This window comes from Copadichromis virginalis, linkage group LG13 (assembly GCF_057382275.1).
Source record: "Copadichromis virginalis isolate Kocher_CV1m ecotype Utaka linkage group LG13, C_Virginalis_male_GT1.1, whole genome shotgun sequence".
Lineage (NCBI taxonomy): Eukaryota > Metazoa > Chordata > Actinopteri > Cichliformes > Cichlidae > Copadichromis > Copadichromis virginalis.
The window spans coordinates 24,060,541-24,075,294 of NC_140630.1; the positions used below are offsets into that span (position 1 = coordinate 24,060,541).

General features: G+C 40.7%; 2 protein-coding genes and 1 long non-coding RNA gene across 3 annotated transcripts; 2 read left to right on the forward strand and 1 right to left on the reverse strand.

Moving 5' to 3' along the window:
* The first annotated feature begins 1,379 nt into the window (after window positions 1-1,379).
* LOC146695730 (spastin-like) lies at window positions 1,380-8,192 on the forward strand. Its single transcript, XM_085478105.1, has 16 exons — window positions 1,380-1,726; window positions 1,823-1,906; window positions 1,982-2,065; window positions 3,593-3,753; window positions 3,855-3,988; window positions 4,094-4,187; window positions 4,293-4,367; window positions 4,495-4,566; window positions 4,659-4,734; window positions 4,835-4,926; window positions 5,058-5,137; window positions 6,711-6,753; window positions 6,960-7,039; window positions 7,117-7,187; window positions 7,270-7,310; window positions 7,394-8,192. Exons 1-16 carry the CDS (start codon window positions 1,609-1,611, stop codon window positions 7,517-7,519), a joined length of 1,431 nt encoding a protein of 476 aa, XP_085334231.1. The 5' UTR covers window positions 1,380-1,608; the 3' UTR covers window positions 7,520-8,192.
* Window positions 8,193-9,389: 1,197 nt separating this feature from the next.
* LOC146695731 (uncharacterized) lies at window positions 9,390-10,820 on the forward strand. Its single transcript, XR_014923624.1, has 2 exons — window positions 9,390-9,895; window positions 10,551-10,820. It is a non-coding gene; the product is annotated as an uncharacterized LOC146695731 (long non-coding RNA).
* Window positions 10,821-10,949: 129 nt separating this feature from the next.
* On the reverse strand, window positions 10,950-13,514 carry LOC146695732 (uncharacterized). The gene is made up of 4 exons (XM_085478108.1): window positions 13,007-13,514; window positions 12,614-12,865; window positions 11,956-12,045; window positions 10,950-11,782 (listed from the first exon to the last, which is right to left on the reverse strand). Exons 1-4 carry the CDS (start codon window positions 13,134-13,136, stop codon window positions 11,523-11,525), a joined length of 732 nt encoding a protein of 243 aa, XP_085334234.1. The 5' UTR covers window positions 13,137-13,514; the 3' UTR covers window positions 10,950-11,522.
* Between the last annotated feature and the right edge of the window lie 1,240 nt (window positions 13,515-14,754).

Sequence of the window (14,754 nt, forward strand, 5' to 3'; positions counted from 1 at the left end):
TATGACAGAGCAAACATACAATAAGATAAAATTGTCAACAATTGTTTACTTTTGTTACTCCTGCCCCAGACACATCTGTCCAGTAAGTGGGCTGAACATTCTCACAACAAAGGTGTGAAACCCTGTTAAACTTGAGTTCAGTCAGCTTATTGGCTTATTGGTCAGACACATCTGCTTTATTGGCCAGATGTGCTTGGGGCGGACTGAACATTCTAATGTGCTTCGTAGTGGCGCATTTTTGTTTGCTTAGATTTTCTCTATGTGAAAAGAGCTTATTTATCAGCTTATTTAGGTAAGAAAACACCCTTTAAAAGGAGAGGAGACAAATGACACTTAATCTCGTCCTTCCAAAACCAAAGCCAGTTTCCAAAATCCACCTTACAGATGTTTCCAAGGATATCTGGCCCTCCTATGCTGTAACAATGTACTGTACGGACAGTATTTGGAAAAGTGCTTCAAGAAATTGTCAACTTTCCTGCTTTAAGACCTGAGGTTATTCCTTCTAAATGTTTTTAATTCTGTTTACCATAATTATGCTCTTCAGATTTATTTTCTGTTTAGCATTTGGGTTTTGGATAACAATGAACACAAATGTTTGTCAAAATAGATGTTTCACTGTAGGTGGTGACATAACTTTTCTGCAAACATTTAGATTTGTGGTTGAGTCTTGTTAAAGTGAGACTGCGTTCTCAAACAAAAATCAGCATCACAAATCAGTATGAGCACATTATTACACTAATACGAATGTCTAGTGACAGTTATTTATCTTCACATACTTTTAGCTGATCTTCAGAGTTGTCTCACTGATCTTCAGTGGTTAGTCTCGTGCCACTCATGTAAAACGTACTTATCAAATAAAGCTGTAGTCATGTTGTTATACCTGAATTCAGTTTTCATTCAACCATATGGGTGCAGCACACAACACAGGTATAGTGATAAGAAATGGGTGGAATTAAAAAAGACTGAATGGCTAACCCTTCCTCTGTTAAAAATGTCATGCTTTGTTTTTTGTTGGTTTGTTTGTTTTAAAGAGAACCAGTATGTGCACATTATTAAGGTTTTAGAAAAAAAGATTTTCAGTTTGTGTCCCGGAAATATGCAGACATCGCATACTTTTAGTCTGGAATTCAACCGGAAGTTACTTCTTGTTCTATATAATTTTTCTTTAATAAAAAGGAAATTACATAAGTTTTTTTAAAATTGTCTTTGCTTCTTTTGCGTTACTTATACTATATAAGGGATAAAACAAAATATGTTTTTGTTTTTACCTTTAAATAGTGTATTTTCTGTTTACCTAGTAAAATGTCCATTAATGACTGTAACGGTACATTCACGAGGACGAGCTCTGCGGGCGCCTTCTAGCGCTGTTGCGTCGAACGGAGAGGGGCGGAGTCTGTCTGGGTCGCTCGGTAAACCGGAAGCTTGTGTTGGAAATGTTTGTGTTGTCACGAAGCGCCCGAATTTTTATTCTATGAAGTTAAAGCGTCGTGTTTTGTCCCATGAAAGAGGACTGCATCACCTTTAAATGCGATTTAAAGCCTAAACGTTTTCGTTTATGACTAGCTTAGCTTGTTATGACTGAGAACAGGGGGAAGTAGCGCGAGAGTAATGTCGACCAAAACAAACGCAAGTAAGCCCAAAGACAGCGCTGAAGTTATAAAAAACATCCACAAGCAGGCGTTTGAGTATATATCCAAGGCACTGAAGATCGACGAGGACGACACAGGTTTGTTTATTGTGTTATTAATTTTTATTGAGTTATTAAATGCTGTTGTACGTGTGCAAGAGAGTAATAAACACCTCATCCTTTCTGTCATAACAGGTGAGAAGAAGGAGGCTGTGCAGTGGTACAAGAAAGGGATTTCTGAGCTTGAAAGGGGTATTGCAATAGAGCTCACTGGGCAAGGTATTACAAATACATTCAGGTATGCTGTGAGCTGTCAATCAGCTGTAACTTCATACTCAGTGTATTTTTAAGCAGGAGAGCAGTATGACCGAGCAAAGAGACTCCAGGATAAAATGGTCACCAACCTCACCATGGCAAAAGACAGGCTTACCCTTTTAGGTGAGTTGGCCTTGATTATTTTTATCAAAGTAATGTATGCTGAGAAGTAGAGCAGGGCGATATGGCCAAAAATATTTATCACGATATATATTTGAAAATTTGCGATAACGATATAACCGACGATATAATTGATGCGAGACAAAATACAACTCCACAACATTACTAGCGCAAAAAGACAACCTTCCATTTATTTTCACTTAAACAAGAAGCTGGTTTTTATGTACATTAAAGCTTTATAAAAATGTAACAGTGCAAATGCAAATTCCTTGCTGAAAGTTTAACCAAAAGGCATTTCCAGTAGAAATGGGCTGACATATCCTGAGCATAACCATGTATAATATCCACTGAAGTTAAAAAGAGGTGCTTTGCAACATTAAACTGCAGTGTGCAGTACGTATTTTTCGGACCATAAGGTGCACGGGATTATAAGGCACATTAAGCGAAACAAAGCAGTCAGATAAATCAAACTTTATTAAACTCATTCTTCTTGCTTCCTCCACTTCTGTACCATTGATTCATTAATGTTGAATTCTCTGGCAGCTGCTCTATTCCCATGTTGTTGCAGTATATTAATGACTAACCTCGTATTGTGGATGGATTATCTCAGTTGTTCTCCTGACTGAAGTTTGGTCCGTTTACAGCATCCTGCCATGCGATTGCATTTGTTTCTAACCATGAAGAACCTTAACTTTTATAAGTGGAAAAGTGTTAGTGTTCGTCCTCCAGCTTCACTGTTTATGTTATGCTAACATAGCTGTGTCGCTAGCGATCACGTAGCACATCATTATATACCAGCTAGCCCAACTTCAGTAACCCTACAAACGTCACTGCTGTTTAGTTTCCTGTCTTCATTTATGTTGGAAGTGATAGCAGAGCTGTACGTTTGATTTTTTTCAGAAATCTCTCAGTCAGAACATGCAATATCATGCTTAGGTAACTAGCGAAACTAGCGAGCTAACTTCCGCTAGCTTCCTGCTAACTTCTAACTCCGTTAAATGTAATAACTTTTGTTTTCATGGATGCCTGGAAGTTAAACTTTATAGTTACACCTGGTAAAGCAGCAATGCTGATCGTTTTATTAAAGATGAAAGAATTTAGACAGTTTTTAACTCTTAGTGATGCTGCAGTGTTGTTTGACCTGAAGTATACGGAGTTTAGGACCCAGATTACTCCCAGATTTAAGAGCATCTTAGTCCGACAAATACGACAATAACAACGGCCGCTTGCATGTTCTGCAAAAAAATGTGCTTTGTTGTGTATCTGACGGACAAACACCAAACCAGTTCCACATCACGGAAGTTGCACCATTTTTACAAACCAATTCTGGTTCATCTGTTTCACTCAACAATCGGCCATGTGCGTATGAAAACAAAGGCACTGCGCATGCGCGTTTTACTCCCATTCTATCGCGATATTTCATTTTCCTATCGTTGCCTAACATTATACCGGTATTACCGTGAACGGTATAATATGGCCCAGCCCTACTGAGAAGGCATGCTGGAAATCATCAAATGTCTTCCTTCACAGAGACGACACTAGCCTCTAAAAGGAGAAATGACCCCCAAGGGACATCACGTCATGCTCTTCCACAGCCAAAGTCAGTTCCTAAAAGTCAACCCGCAGGTGTTTCCACCACCATCAGACCCTCCACTCCTGTAAGACCTTCATTAAGACTAACTGATGCAAAGGTTTGTGGGTTTTTTTGGTTATTTAATAGTGCAGGCACATGCCATTTGAAGCTACCTTTCTAATGTGTAATGCTTTCTGGGACAATCTTATTCCTGCTAAGACAACCGCTCGGGTGGGAAAAACTCAGAATGGAAGACCGGCAGCTGTGAAACAACCCCCGAAGAGGGATATGAAAAACTTCAAGAATGTGGATAGTAAACTGGCCAACTTAATTATGAATGAAATTGTAGAAAGGTATCAGAAGCATCACAATCAACAAGACATTTTTCCCTGGGTGAAATTAAAAAAAAAAAAAAAAAAAGTATTGCACATTTAAAATATTTCCTCTGTTCACTGCAGTGGAGCGACTGTGTCATTTGATGACATCGCAGGGCAGGATCTGGCAAAGCAAGCACTTCAAGAAATTGTCATCCTTCCTGCCTTAAGACCTGAGGTTATTACTTCTTAACCTTTATCTGTCTGCTTACCATGAATACACTTTCAAAGGTTTTCTTTGTTAAGATGCAAAGTTTTTTTTTTGTTACATTTTCCTGTTTAGCTCTTTACTGGTCTGAGAGCTCCTGCACGTGGCTTGCTTTTATTTGGCCCACCAGGAAATGGGAAGACCATGCTCGTAAGTTCCTTTTACAGCACAACAAATCATATGCGTCATGTTTTAAACTGTTTTGTATTTTGCATAGAGCTGTTGATAGCCCTTATTATCCTCAGTTGAATCACAGCCATTTATTTCCTCTTGCAAGGCCAAAGCAGTTGCTGCAGAGTCTAATGCAACATTCTTCAACATCAGTGCTGCTAGTTTGACCTCCAAATATGTAAGAAACACTTTTAACAGTTTTTAATGAGCTCTCTCTGCCTACTAGCTCATTTTTGTCCTTCTAAATGTTTCATGTCGTCACCATCACAGGTGGGAGAAGGCGAGAAGCTTGTACGAGCACTCTTTGCGGTTGCAAGAGAGTTACAGCCCTCAGTAATCTTCATCGGTGTGTGTTACACTAAAGAATAGATGTGCCTTAAACACCAGTGTATCTCAAAAATGTTCAGCTCATGAATAAACCTCACTGTTTACTGTTTGACACTCAGATGAAGTGGACAGCTTGCTCTGTGAAAGGAGGGAGGGGGAGCACGACGCCTCTCGCCGTTTAAAAACTGAGTTCCTCATTGAGTTTGACGGGGTAAGTTCAGAAATTTGTTAAACACAGCAGAGCTCAGCAATTAACTCATCAAACATTGTCAGAGGAGCTCAAATCCTAGTTAACTTGGAGAGCCGTGGTGTTTTCTCTGAAGTTCTTCTTCTGGGTTTCAGGTGCAGTCAGGAAAGGATGACAGGGTACTTGTAATGGGAGCAACTAACAGGCCCCAGGAGCTCGATGAAGCAATATTAAGGTATGTTATGCTGTTTTACATTAACATTTCCAAAAATGTTTAAATCCTGTGTAAAATGCAAAAGAAAAGCAGAATGCCTCAATTTTCTGATCTCATAAAGCCAAATTTTAACATTTGAAATTTTTGCAACTACATGCGTAAGTAAGAACGATGGGGTGTAAAAAGATCCTCTTAGAGAGCATCTCAGAAGTAAATAGTTTCACTAATCTGCAAAATACTGTCTACAAATAGTCTACAGTTTCAGAACAAATGATAGTAGTGTAAACTCACATCTCATCATCTACAGCAGCGGTCCCCAACCTTATTTGCGCCACGGACCAGTTTAATGTCAGCCAATATTTTCACAGACAAGCCTTTAGGTGTTGCGGATAAATACAACAAAATAAAATGATACGATCAAGACAAAAGCTGTGGTATTTTGTAAATGTAATAATAAATGCAAATTCACTGTGTAATTGTGTAACTTTATTAGCAGTGTCTTCCTGAAATGCGCCAACAACACTGAAAGTAACGTCCTCCTCTCTGCCCCTTAATGCTCTCTGGTCGCTATGGTAACGTGTAAACATTTCGTTCAACTACAACACGGGAAAAGACCCAGGGATACCGAGTTAACGATAAAAACTCTGAAATTTCACACCCGAGCCTCAACTCTCACGGCCTGGTACCAAATGACTTATGGATCGCTACCGGTCCGTGGCACGGTGGTTGAGGACCGCTGCTCTATAGTACATAATCTTATTAAAAGTCTCAGAGAATCTGGAGAAATGTGTGCAAGGGACCAGGCTGAAAATCTGCTCAATGTGTGAGCCCTCAGGCAGCACTGCATTAAAAACAGACGTGATTCTATCATGGAAATCACTGCTTCCAGAAATGATCTGTGAACACAGTTTGGGTTGTCAGGGCCAAAGTTCATTTAAAATGGATCGGGTGCAAAACTGTTCTGTGGTCAGAGGAATCTAAAGAGGAGAATGGAGCATCTGGCTTGTTATCAGCAATCAGCTCAAATGTCTAATGGTATGGAGGTGCATCAGCACCTATGGCGTTAGCAGTTTGCACATCTGGAAAGGCACCATCAATGCTGAAAGCATATACAGGTTTTAGGGCAACATATGCTCCCATGGCATAATTTTCAGGAAAGCCCTTGCATATTTCAGCAAGATAATATTAATCTGCATACTACATCTATTAGAACAGCATGGCTTCATAGAACAGTCCAGGTGCTGAAGTGGCCTGCCTGCAGTCCGGACTTTTCACCAGTTGAAAACTTTTGTCACATCATAAAATGAAAAATAGGGAAAAGAAGTCGCAGCTGTTTTGAAATATGTTGCTGCCATCCAATTAAAAATGACCTTGCATTTTTCTTAAAATGGTAAATTTTCTCAGTTTAAGTATATTATGTTTTCCATATTCAATCATGAATACAATAAGGTTTTATGAGATTTGCATATCATTGCATTCTGGCTGTATTTACATTTTACAAAGCAATTTGTAAATACTGTAAATATATTTTTTGTTTGTTGGAGGATTATTTTCATGCGTGACTTACAACCATTTGTTGTTTTTTGTTCTTCAGGCGCTTTGCAAAAAGAGTATATGTGACCTTACCCGATGAGAAGGTATATACATAGAAAAATATACATACACAAATATACTGAAATAATTGTTTATAAAGATAACCTGAGTAAATGCAAAATGCAGTTTTAAAATTATTATTTCATTTATTAAGGGAAAAAGATTATCTACACCTACCTGTCCCTGTGAGGAAAAAGCAGTTGCCCGTTAAATCTAATAACTGTATATGATGTAACTCTTGTTCTTCCAGACAAGATTTACGCTGCTGAAAAATCTTTTGGGAAAGCACGGGAGTCCACTGAGCCAAAACGAACTGTCCTGTCTTGCAAAGTGAGTTCCACTTCTGAAGACTTCAGAGGGATAATTTTATGTCACTTTGCATTAATCCCTCAAAACTTTCTTCACAGAGTGACTGCAGGATATTCAGGGAGCGATTTGACAGCATTAGCCAGAGATGCTGCACTTGGCCCAATACGAGGTATGAGTCTTTTATCATGCTGGTCACAGAGTCGCACATACTTCCACATCTTTAATGCTTATATGAACTTTGCTTTGTACAGAGTTGGGACCAGACCAAGTCCGTAATATGGCTGCTGCTGAGGTGAGAGAATAGCTTTTACTTCCAATCCTACATATGTCTCATTTGTACTGTTTTTACAGTTATACTGTCGTGTATATCCACAGGTGCGCAACATTAAGAAGAAAGACTTTGAGGATTCTCTGAAGCGAATCAAACCAACTGTTAGTCCAACAACTCTTAATATGTACACAAAATGGAACAAAGATTTTGGTGATACATCAGCAATTTAAACTCACTCACCATCTCAACTGGAAAAGAATCTGAATTTAAATCAAATTTGTTTACCTTCATTTCCTCTACAGGTAATTGAATTGAATTAAAGATGGAATAAACCCTAAAGCAATAATGTTAAAGCAATAATGTATGAATGTTGGGACATTTGGATGCATTATCAGATCCTTTTTTGTTTGACAGAAGGAATTTGCTAATACGATTCTTATGGGCTTTCTTGAAACTGTAATTTTACACTCCTAAAATATTGAATTGCTGCTTGAAATTGTAATATTTATTTTTGAAAACATCCTGTAGATGACAGCTTTCCACTTGCCTCGCAAAAAGAAGCAAGTCAATCTTGAGCGTGACCTCGCCTTTTTTAGATGACATCATTTAGTCACCTGATACTCTGACACATTGATGGTACTGACTTTAACACTCTCCGTGCCTAGATGCATAACACGAGCAATAATTGGGAGAAGAGTTGCCTATGTGGGCTTTTTTGTATTATAAGTTTGTTTATGAAGGTTTTCCATCTGCACCAGTCGTCTATAGATATTAATACTTGTATTTGACAGCTGGAGACTCAGTAAACTGTGTTGTTACAATAAGCTGAAAATGATTTCACTGAGCCAAACTGCAGTGGTGGTTTCCCACTTTCCTTCTTCAATAAATGCATTCATTACATTACATCTGTGTTTTTGCCTTTAATAACAGAAATCTGATAACTTTCATAAACAAGCAAAACTCATGTCACGTGTATCTGAGTCACAATAGCAGCCCTGTGGTGCAGTGATTAACATGTTTGCCTTACATGTGAATGATTTCCTTTGCCTTAAGGAATTGCAAGCTGGTGTAGTCCTGTGCTGAGCCCAAGCTCTGATAAATGAGAGCTTTGTGTCAGAAAATCTGTGCCAAATCAAACACGAGCATCTTCTGCTATGGTGATCCCTGGGGAAGTAAGGGAGCTTAAAAGATTAATATCAGCAGCACTCCAGACATACCCATGAACTTAATAGCAGCTTGTATCTGTCATTCTAATTGTTACATACAATATATTTTATCATCTAGTTATAATAGATCTAAAATATTAATGCTTACAGGCGTGAGGATTGTAGGGAAGTTCTCACTTCTAATAAACATCTTTGACAGACCTGTGAGGTGAACTAAAGAAGAAGGAAGCCTTTTGATGTACTTCACCCTTGTAGATAGATGGTGCTGCAGATCTGGTTTTTGCATGCTCCACACTACTTTCTGCATCTTCATTCTGCATGTTTTTAGAGCTGACAGATTTTTTTTCTTTTGCCTGCAACCAAAGTTATGTGGTATGCAGTAAATTGCTGTTAATAAGAATAAAAATCATGTTCTGCTGAGCTGACTGTCAGGTTGACAGATCAGTGAAGTATGCAATTTTCATGGGTGTGCGCAACAGTGCTAACATATATGCAGTCAAGATCGTAAGTGAAGTTATATTATGCAGCTCTGTGGTCAAGACCTCTTATCCCGTCGTAACTCCGCTTATTCAGGAGGTTCCACCTGTGGGAGCTTTGCTGATTCAAGCTAACATAAATGCTTGTGGTTGACTAGATCTTTTTTTAAGTGCCCTCCAATCTCTTTCACTGTCAAAGTGTGCTTAAATTCCAGCTCTCTCCCTACGGCCCTTCCTATGGTCAGCTGGCAGTGTTGCTTTTGGTTTATGTGGCCGAGCAGCTGCATCATCTGGTTCCTGCAGTTCTGTTTGCAGACTCTACGTATGCAAACATTTTCTGCAGTTAAGGAAGTTTTCTCAAACTCTTATGAGTTATTTCCACACTGCTTCAAGACTTTTTTAAAAATGGGGGGGGAGGCTAAAATGCAAAACATTCACTCATAGAACCACACCTAACGGTGTGTTCACACCGAACGCGATGGACGCGAATAAAACGCCCCAAACGCCCCTAATTTGACGCGTGTACATTCGCGTCTCAACGCGTGTCCAAGAAAAATCCATCGCGCGTCAAAATATGATATTTTGACGCGCGTGAACCGGAAATGTGGGAGGAATGTGGGAGGGAGTTGTGCCAGACCTGGTTTTGCAAGATGGCAGCTATCGAGCTAGCGCTTGAAGAGAGAGTCTCCCTTCTCTATGTACTGTGGAGAGCAGAGCAGCAGCGTAAAAGACGTCCTCGCCGTACCTGGGTCCATCAGGTCCTCCAGGCGCGTGAGCAGTTTGGTGAGTTTCACCATTTGCTCCAGGAGCTGCGCCTGGATGACGGCAGATTCCAGCGATATCATCGTCTGTCACCCGGCCAGTTTGAGGACCTGCTTTCCCGTGTCGGTCCCAGAATCGCCCGCCTAGACACCAATTACAGGCGCTCAATCCCACCTGCAGAGCGCCTGTCCGTCTGCCTGAGGTTAGTAAAAGTGGTCAATACGGTAGTCCTTTATTGATACCTGTGCTAATATATGCTAAACCAGCCATTTATACACTGCTAACATGGATGTGCTATGCTAACAGTGAATGCTGTCGGTGTTTACTGATGGCATAGCACATCCATGTTAGCAGTGTATCGTGTATACACTGCTAACATGGATGTGCTATAACAGTGAATGCTGTCGGCGTGTATAAACTATCGTTTATACACTGCTAACATGGATGTGCTATGCTAACAGTGAATGCTGTCGGCGTTTACTGATGGCATAGCACATCCATGTTAGCAGTGTATCGTGTATACACTGCTAACATGGATGTGCTATAACAGTGAATGCTGTCGGCGTGTATAAACTATCGTTTATACACTGCTAACATGGATGTGCTATGCTAACAGTGAATGCTGTCGGCGTTTACTGATGGCATAGCACATCCATGTTAGCAGTGTATCGTTTATACACTGCTAACATGGATGTGCTATGCTAACAGTGAATGCTCTCGGTGTTTACCGATAGCAAACTGGTACTGTTTATAATATTTCTAGTGATACTCAGATGGTCTCATCAAGTCCCGATTTAATTTAATTCGATTTATGCTGTTATCAGTGGTTGAATGATAGCATGGCTGTGGTGTCATAGGTATGGTGAGCCAGATCATCCCCCAGGTAGCGACGGCCATCTGGGACTGTCTAGTGGACGATTTCACGGCTGTGCCTTCAACTGAAGACTGGCGGTCCATCGCAGAGGGATTCCAGGAGCGCTGGAACTTCCCCCTCTGTTGTGGAGCTCTGGATGGGAAGCACGTCCAGACGAAGGCACCCCCCAACTCAGGATCCATGTTCCACAACTACAAGGGAACTTTCTCCTTTTTAAAATTTTCTTAATAAATGGATCTCTACTCCAAAATAACCTAACCTCTCTTTATTCTCTTAAGTAACTTGTCTTCACTATGTTCCTATAACCAGTGTGATGCAAAAGTTTGAGCAACCTTATTAATAGTCATTATTTTCCTGTATGAATCGGTTACAGTAAAAAATGTCAATTACATATATCATATAGGAGACACACACATTGATATACACTACATATTTATGTTATTTCTCTTTTTATGTGTTGCCAATATATGCACCTGCTTTATTTAGTGTAAAGTTATTGCACACTTTCTGTAAATCCAGTGAACTGCATTTCACTTCTCAAATATCACTGTGTGTGTCTCCTATATGATGTATTTAACTGACAATTTAAATTGTGACAAATAACGATTTGTACAGGACAATGATGGCTATTAACAAGGTTGCCCAAACTTTTGCATCCCACTGTATCAGTATATTTTGTCATTAGTATAATATGAAATAAATTCTACTTGTGTCAAGTCGGGTGCCAATATTTGCTGTGTAGTAGAACAGAGACATTTGTCATTATAAATGTTTATTTGATAAAATATATAAATTCAGTAATAAAAAGATTCAACATAAATATATAAAATTTAACTATTTACAGAGAGACAGGAATAAAAAGGACCCAGCTTGGAGTGGAAGAGCCTCAGGGGAGAAGGAGGAGAAGAATAAGAACATTGTTTCTGCCCTGGAGAGCTGCTGCCTCATCAGAAAACTACTGATCATTAGGGTCCAATGTTTCCAAATTTAGCACAGCTGTGCTGTTGTCAAAAACTAATTTATGAATTTGGAATTTCACGAATTCTCGTGTCTGAGGCGGCATGCTCTCCAGAGCAGGAACAAGGCCGAGGAGGAAATACTCTGTTGCAGACGGGCGTGGCCTCTTTAGGGACTCCAGGATAGCCAGCTCCACCGCCGATGGACCATCCTGGGACCCTTCCCTCGACCGCCTTCGAGCTCTCCTCCTCTGTGGGCCTGTAAAAAACAGAACAAAACACCACAAAGAAATGAGAAGGCTGCTACTAGATTGTCATTTTCAAAATTGAAAAAAAAAACAGGATATGAACAGATTGGTTGTAGATATTTAGTAAAGGTGATCACAAGGGAATCCAAGCAAGTAAAAAGCTATCAGTGCTTGATGTTCATACCTGTGGGTGCAGCAGCAGGAGTGGAGGGACCAGGGACTGGGGAGTCAGGAGAAGCAACAGGGGAGGACTCTGCTGCATGATAACTTGACTCTATCAAGACAATATTAAATGTTAACAGGTTGAAGACAATAGTCATAGAGAATATTATATTATTATATACTTATTATTATATACAGTGGTCTCCCATTTATTGCAGCACATGAACAGTAGTCACAGTTCTCACAAGTTGATTCTCAAAGTGCAAACCTTTGTCGATTTTAAAACGTAAAAGTATTATGCCGCGCTTTTTCTCCGTCTGCGGCGCCACTTTTGTGCGCCTTTTTTGCTCCCGGTGCAGGTGTCTATTTCCGAATGAGGGTCATAGTTATGAGTGTTTTTGTGCTGTTTTTTTCTATTTGAAGTGATGGTTATCAAAACCAAACATGATAAGTTTGGCAAGCGCAGGAGACACGACACGGAGGAGATTTGTCATTTGGGCTGCAGAATGCAATGCGCATCGTTGAAAGCTGTACGGTGCAATAAAAAAAATCAGCGAAAAGGCGAGGCAGTGACGGATGAACAGCGGGACTACTTTATACTGTTTATTAATAAACAAAATATATTCCTGTATGACAACACGCATAAATTAACTGCCTACATTAATTAATTGTAAACATACCTTCTGACTGACACTCCCCTGCTGCCTCTTCGGGCTGTCCCTGGTCCTCGGGGGAGAAGTTCTCCACGGTCCGCACCATATTTCCGCTGGTCTCCCGCGGGGTGAGGAAGGGGTCCAGAAACCCCATGACCGCGAAGAACTTCCATCTCCTCCCCGATCCTGCTGCAGACCCACTCCTCTTCTCCTTCTCTGACCTCTTCTCCTTATTATATGTGTCCCTGAGGCTCTTCCACTTTCTCCTGCAGATGTCCTCTGAATAAACGCATTATCTGGTTAGCGGAAAGGTATTTGTACAACAGTGGGAAAATCGCGGGACAGTAGGCGCGCTTGCTAGCTTTTGCACGGCTTCATCGGGTCAGTCTGAAAATTAAAAAGAATAAGGAATGAACTTACCAGGTTGCCCGATCTCCTCACTTATGTGTCTCCAAGCTAGGTCCTTTTTATTCCTGTCTCGGTAGAAATAGGAGCTGGCATCATATAGCTCGGGGTGGTTAGCCACGGCGCTGATCAGCTTTTCCTCCATACTGAATGAAGAATGAAGGGCTTTGGCTGGATCTGCCCCTTTGACCTAGGTCAGAGCCACGTCACCAGGCTCCTGATTGGTTGTCGCGGCGCGATTTGACGCTGGAGTTCAGATTTTTCCAACTCGAGCGGTAGACGCGAAACGCGCGTATGCACAAAGTGCAACACAAAAACTCACGCGCGTGGTTTTATTCGCGCGTCAAACGCGCCTGACGCGCTACACTGACGCGCGTTTCACGCGTTTTGGCGTTTTCGCGACGCAAATCTGCTTCCGAATTTTCGCGGGACCCGCAATCGCGCGTCATCGCGCCTTTCCATTGACTTTACATGTAAACCTGACGCTCTATTCGCGTCCATCGCGTTCGGTGTGAACACACCGTAAGACTGCGCTCTTTCCCTCAGGGGAGATTTGTTGGATGGAGTAAGGATTTTGGGGTTGTTGTTTTTTTTTTTCATTTTGCATGTCATGACTGAAGAGCTTCTTTCATGATGCCAGACAGGGATGAAGAGCATTAGGGTTTAGTCATCACCTTTTTTCCCCTTGCTGTTTACTCTTCCCCTGAGATTATCCTGGACAGTGAACAAATAGATTTTATTGCAGACTTGTTGCAGGACTATTTTATGTTGTTCTCTCACCTTGGAACTTAGAAGAGTAGAAACTAAAAACCTGCAGCATGTAATTGCAACGTTCCTACAAGTATTTTTAATAGCTTGCAATTACAGTACAAAGCAATTATATGTTCACATTGCGCATTACTTGTAGCAGGCATAAGACAGAGCTTTACTGAGGTGGTCTAAACCTATAAAATGATTGACAGCTTCCCTTCTCGATTGCGTGTCAGCAGGCCTCCACTTCCACAGTGGTTCATTGATGCTTTGACCACGACATCCACTCAAGGGAAAACAGAATTGGTGATCATTTGATACCGCCAGCTAACAGCCCACCCTGTAGAGAGTAAAACAGTTAGCATAGTGAGGATCTCTCTCTGACTGAGCAAACAATGACTGGTGATTGTTTCTTTGAGTTGCCCATTTTAACAGCATGTGGATGGGAGAGTTATGCAAGGAGCAACTACACGTGCCTCACTTTAAGGCAGTTTGGGTTGTAAAGGATTGTTTTTTGAGCTTGTGTTAATTATTACCGTGATATAATTTATCAGTTGCCCTATTAGCTGCTAAAACTCCAAAGAAAGTTCAAACTAACTGTGTACAGCACCACATTCAGTCTGATTGTAAATCATTTGAGCTGGAGGGAAGTTCGGTGATGTTGCCCTTGGAGTAAAGATATGGTTTAGGGCTTAAGCACTGGAGAGCCTTCAAGACCTGAGCTGTATCCACTTTCTAGCACTGGCTTTTTCTGTATAACCAACTGCTACACCCTCTTCATAACTTCATTTATCTTAGGGGTGTTTCTCTTTCTCTCTCATGGGAAGCTCAAAACCAAGACTAATTATCTATCCAAAGGCAACATCTGTCCTTTATCAGCCCATTTATTTTTTTTGCACAATATTGAGATATATATATATATATATGCATGCGTGCGTGCGCGTGCGTGTCAGTGGGTGTGTTTGCTAAGAACAAATGAGCTGTTCGTGTATGGTTATGAATCGATATACAAA

Bases quoted from the DNA above. Each gene is read 5' to 3' on its own strand.
- LOC146695730 (XM_085478105.1), top strand. From the start codon at position 1,609: ATGTCGACCAAAACAAACGCAAGTAAGCCCAAAGACAGCGCTGAAGTT. The intron at 1,907-1,981 runs GTATTACAAATA...ATTTTTAAGCAG, and splicing joins AATAGAGCTCACTGGGCAAG to GAGAGCAGTATGACCGAGCA. The intron at 4,368-4,494 runs GTAAGTTCCTTT...TCCTCTTGCAAG, and splicing joins GAAATGGGAAGACCATGCTC to GCCAAAGCAGTTGCTGCAGA.
- LOC146695732 (XM_085478108.1), bottom strand. From the start codon at position 13,136: ATGGAGGAAAAGCTGATCAGCGCCGTGGCTAACCACCCCGAGCTATAT. The intron at 12,866-13,006 runs GTAAGTTCATTC...GCGTTTATTCAG, and splicing joins TGAGGAGATCGGGCAACCTG to AGGACATCTGCAGGAGAAAG. The intron at 11,783-11,955 runs GTATGAACATCA...TGTTTTTTACAG, and splicing joins TCCTGCTGCTGCACCCACAG to GCCCACAGAGGAGGAGAGCT.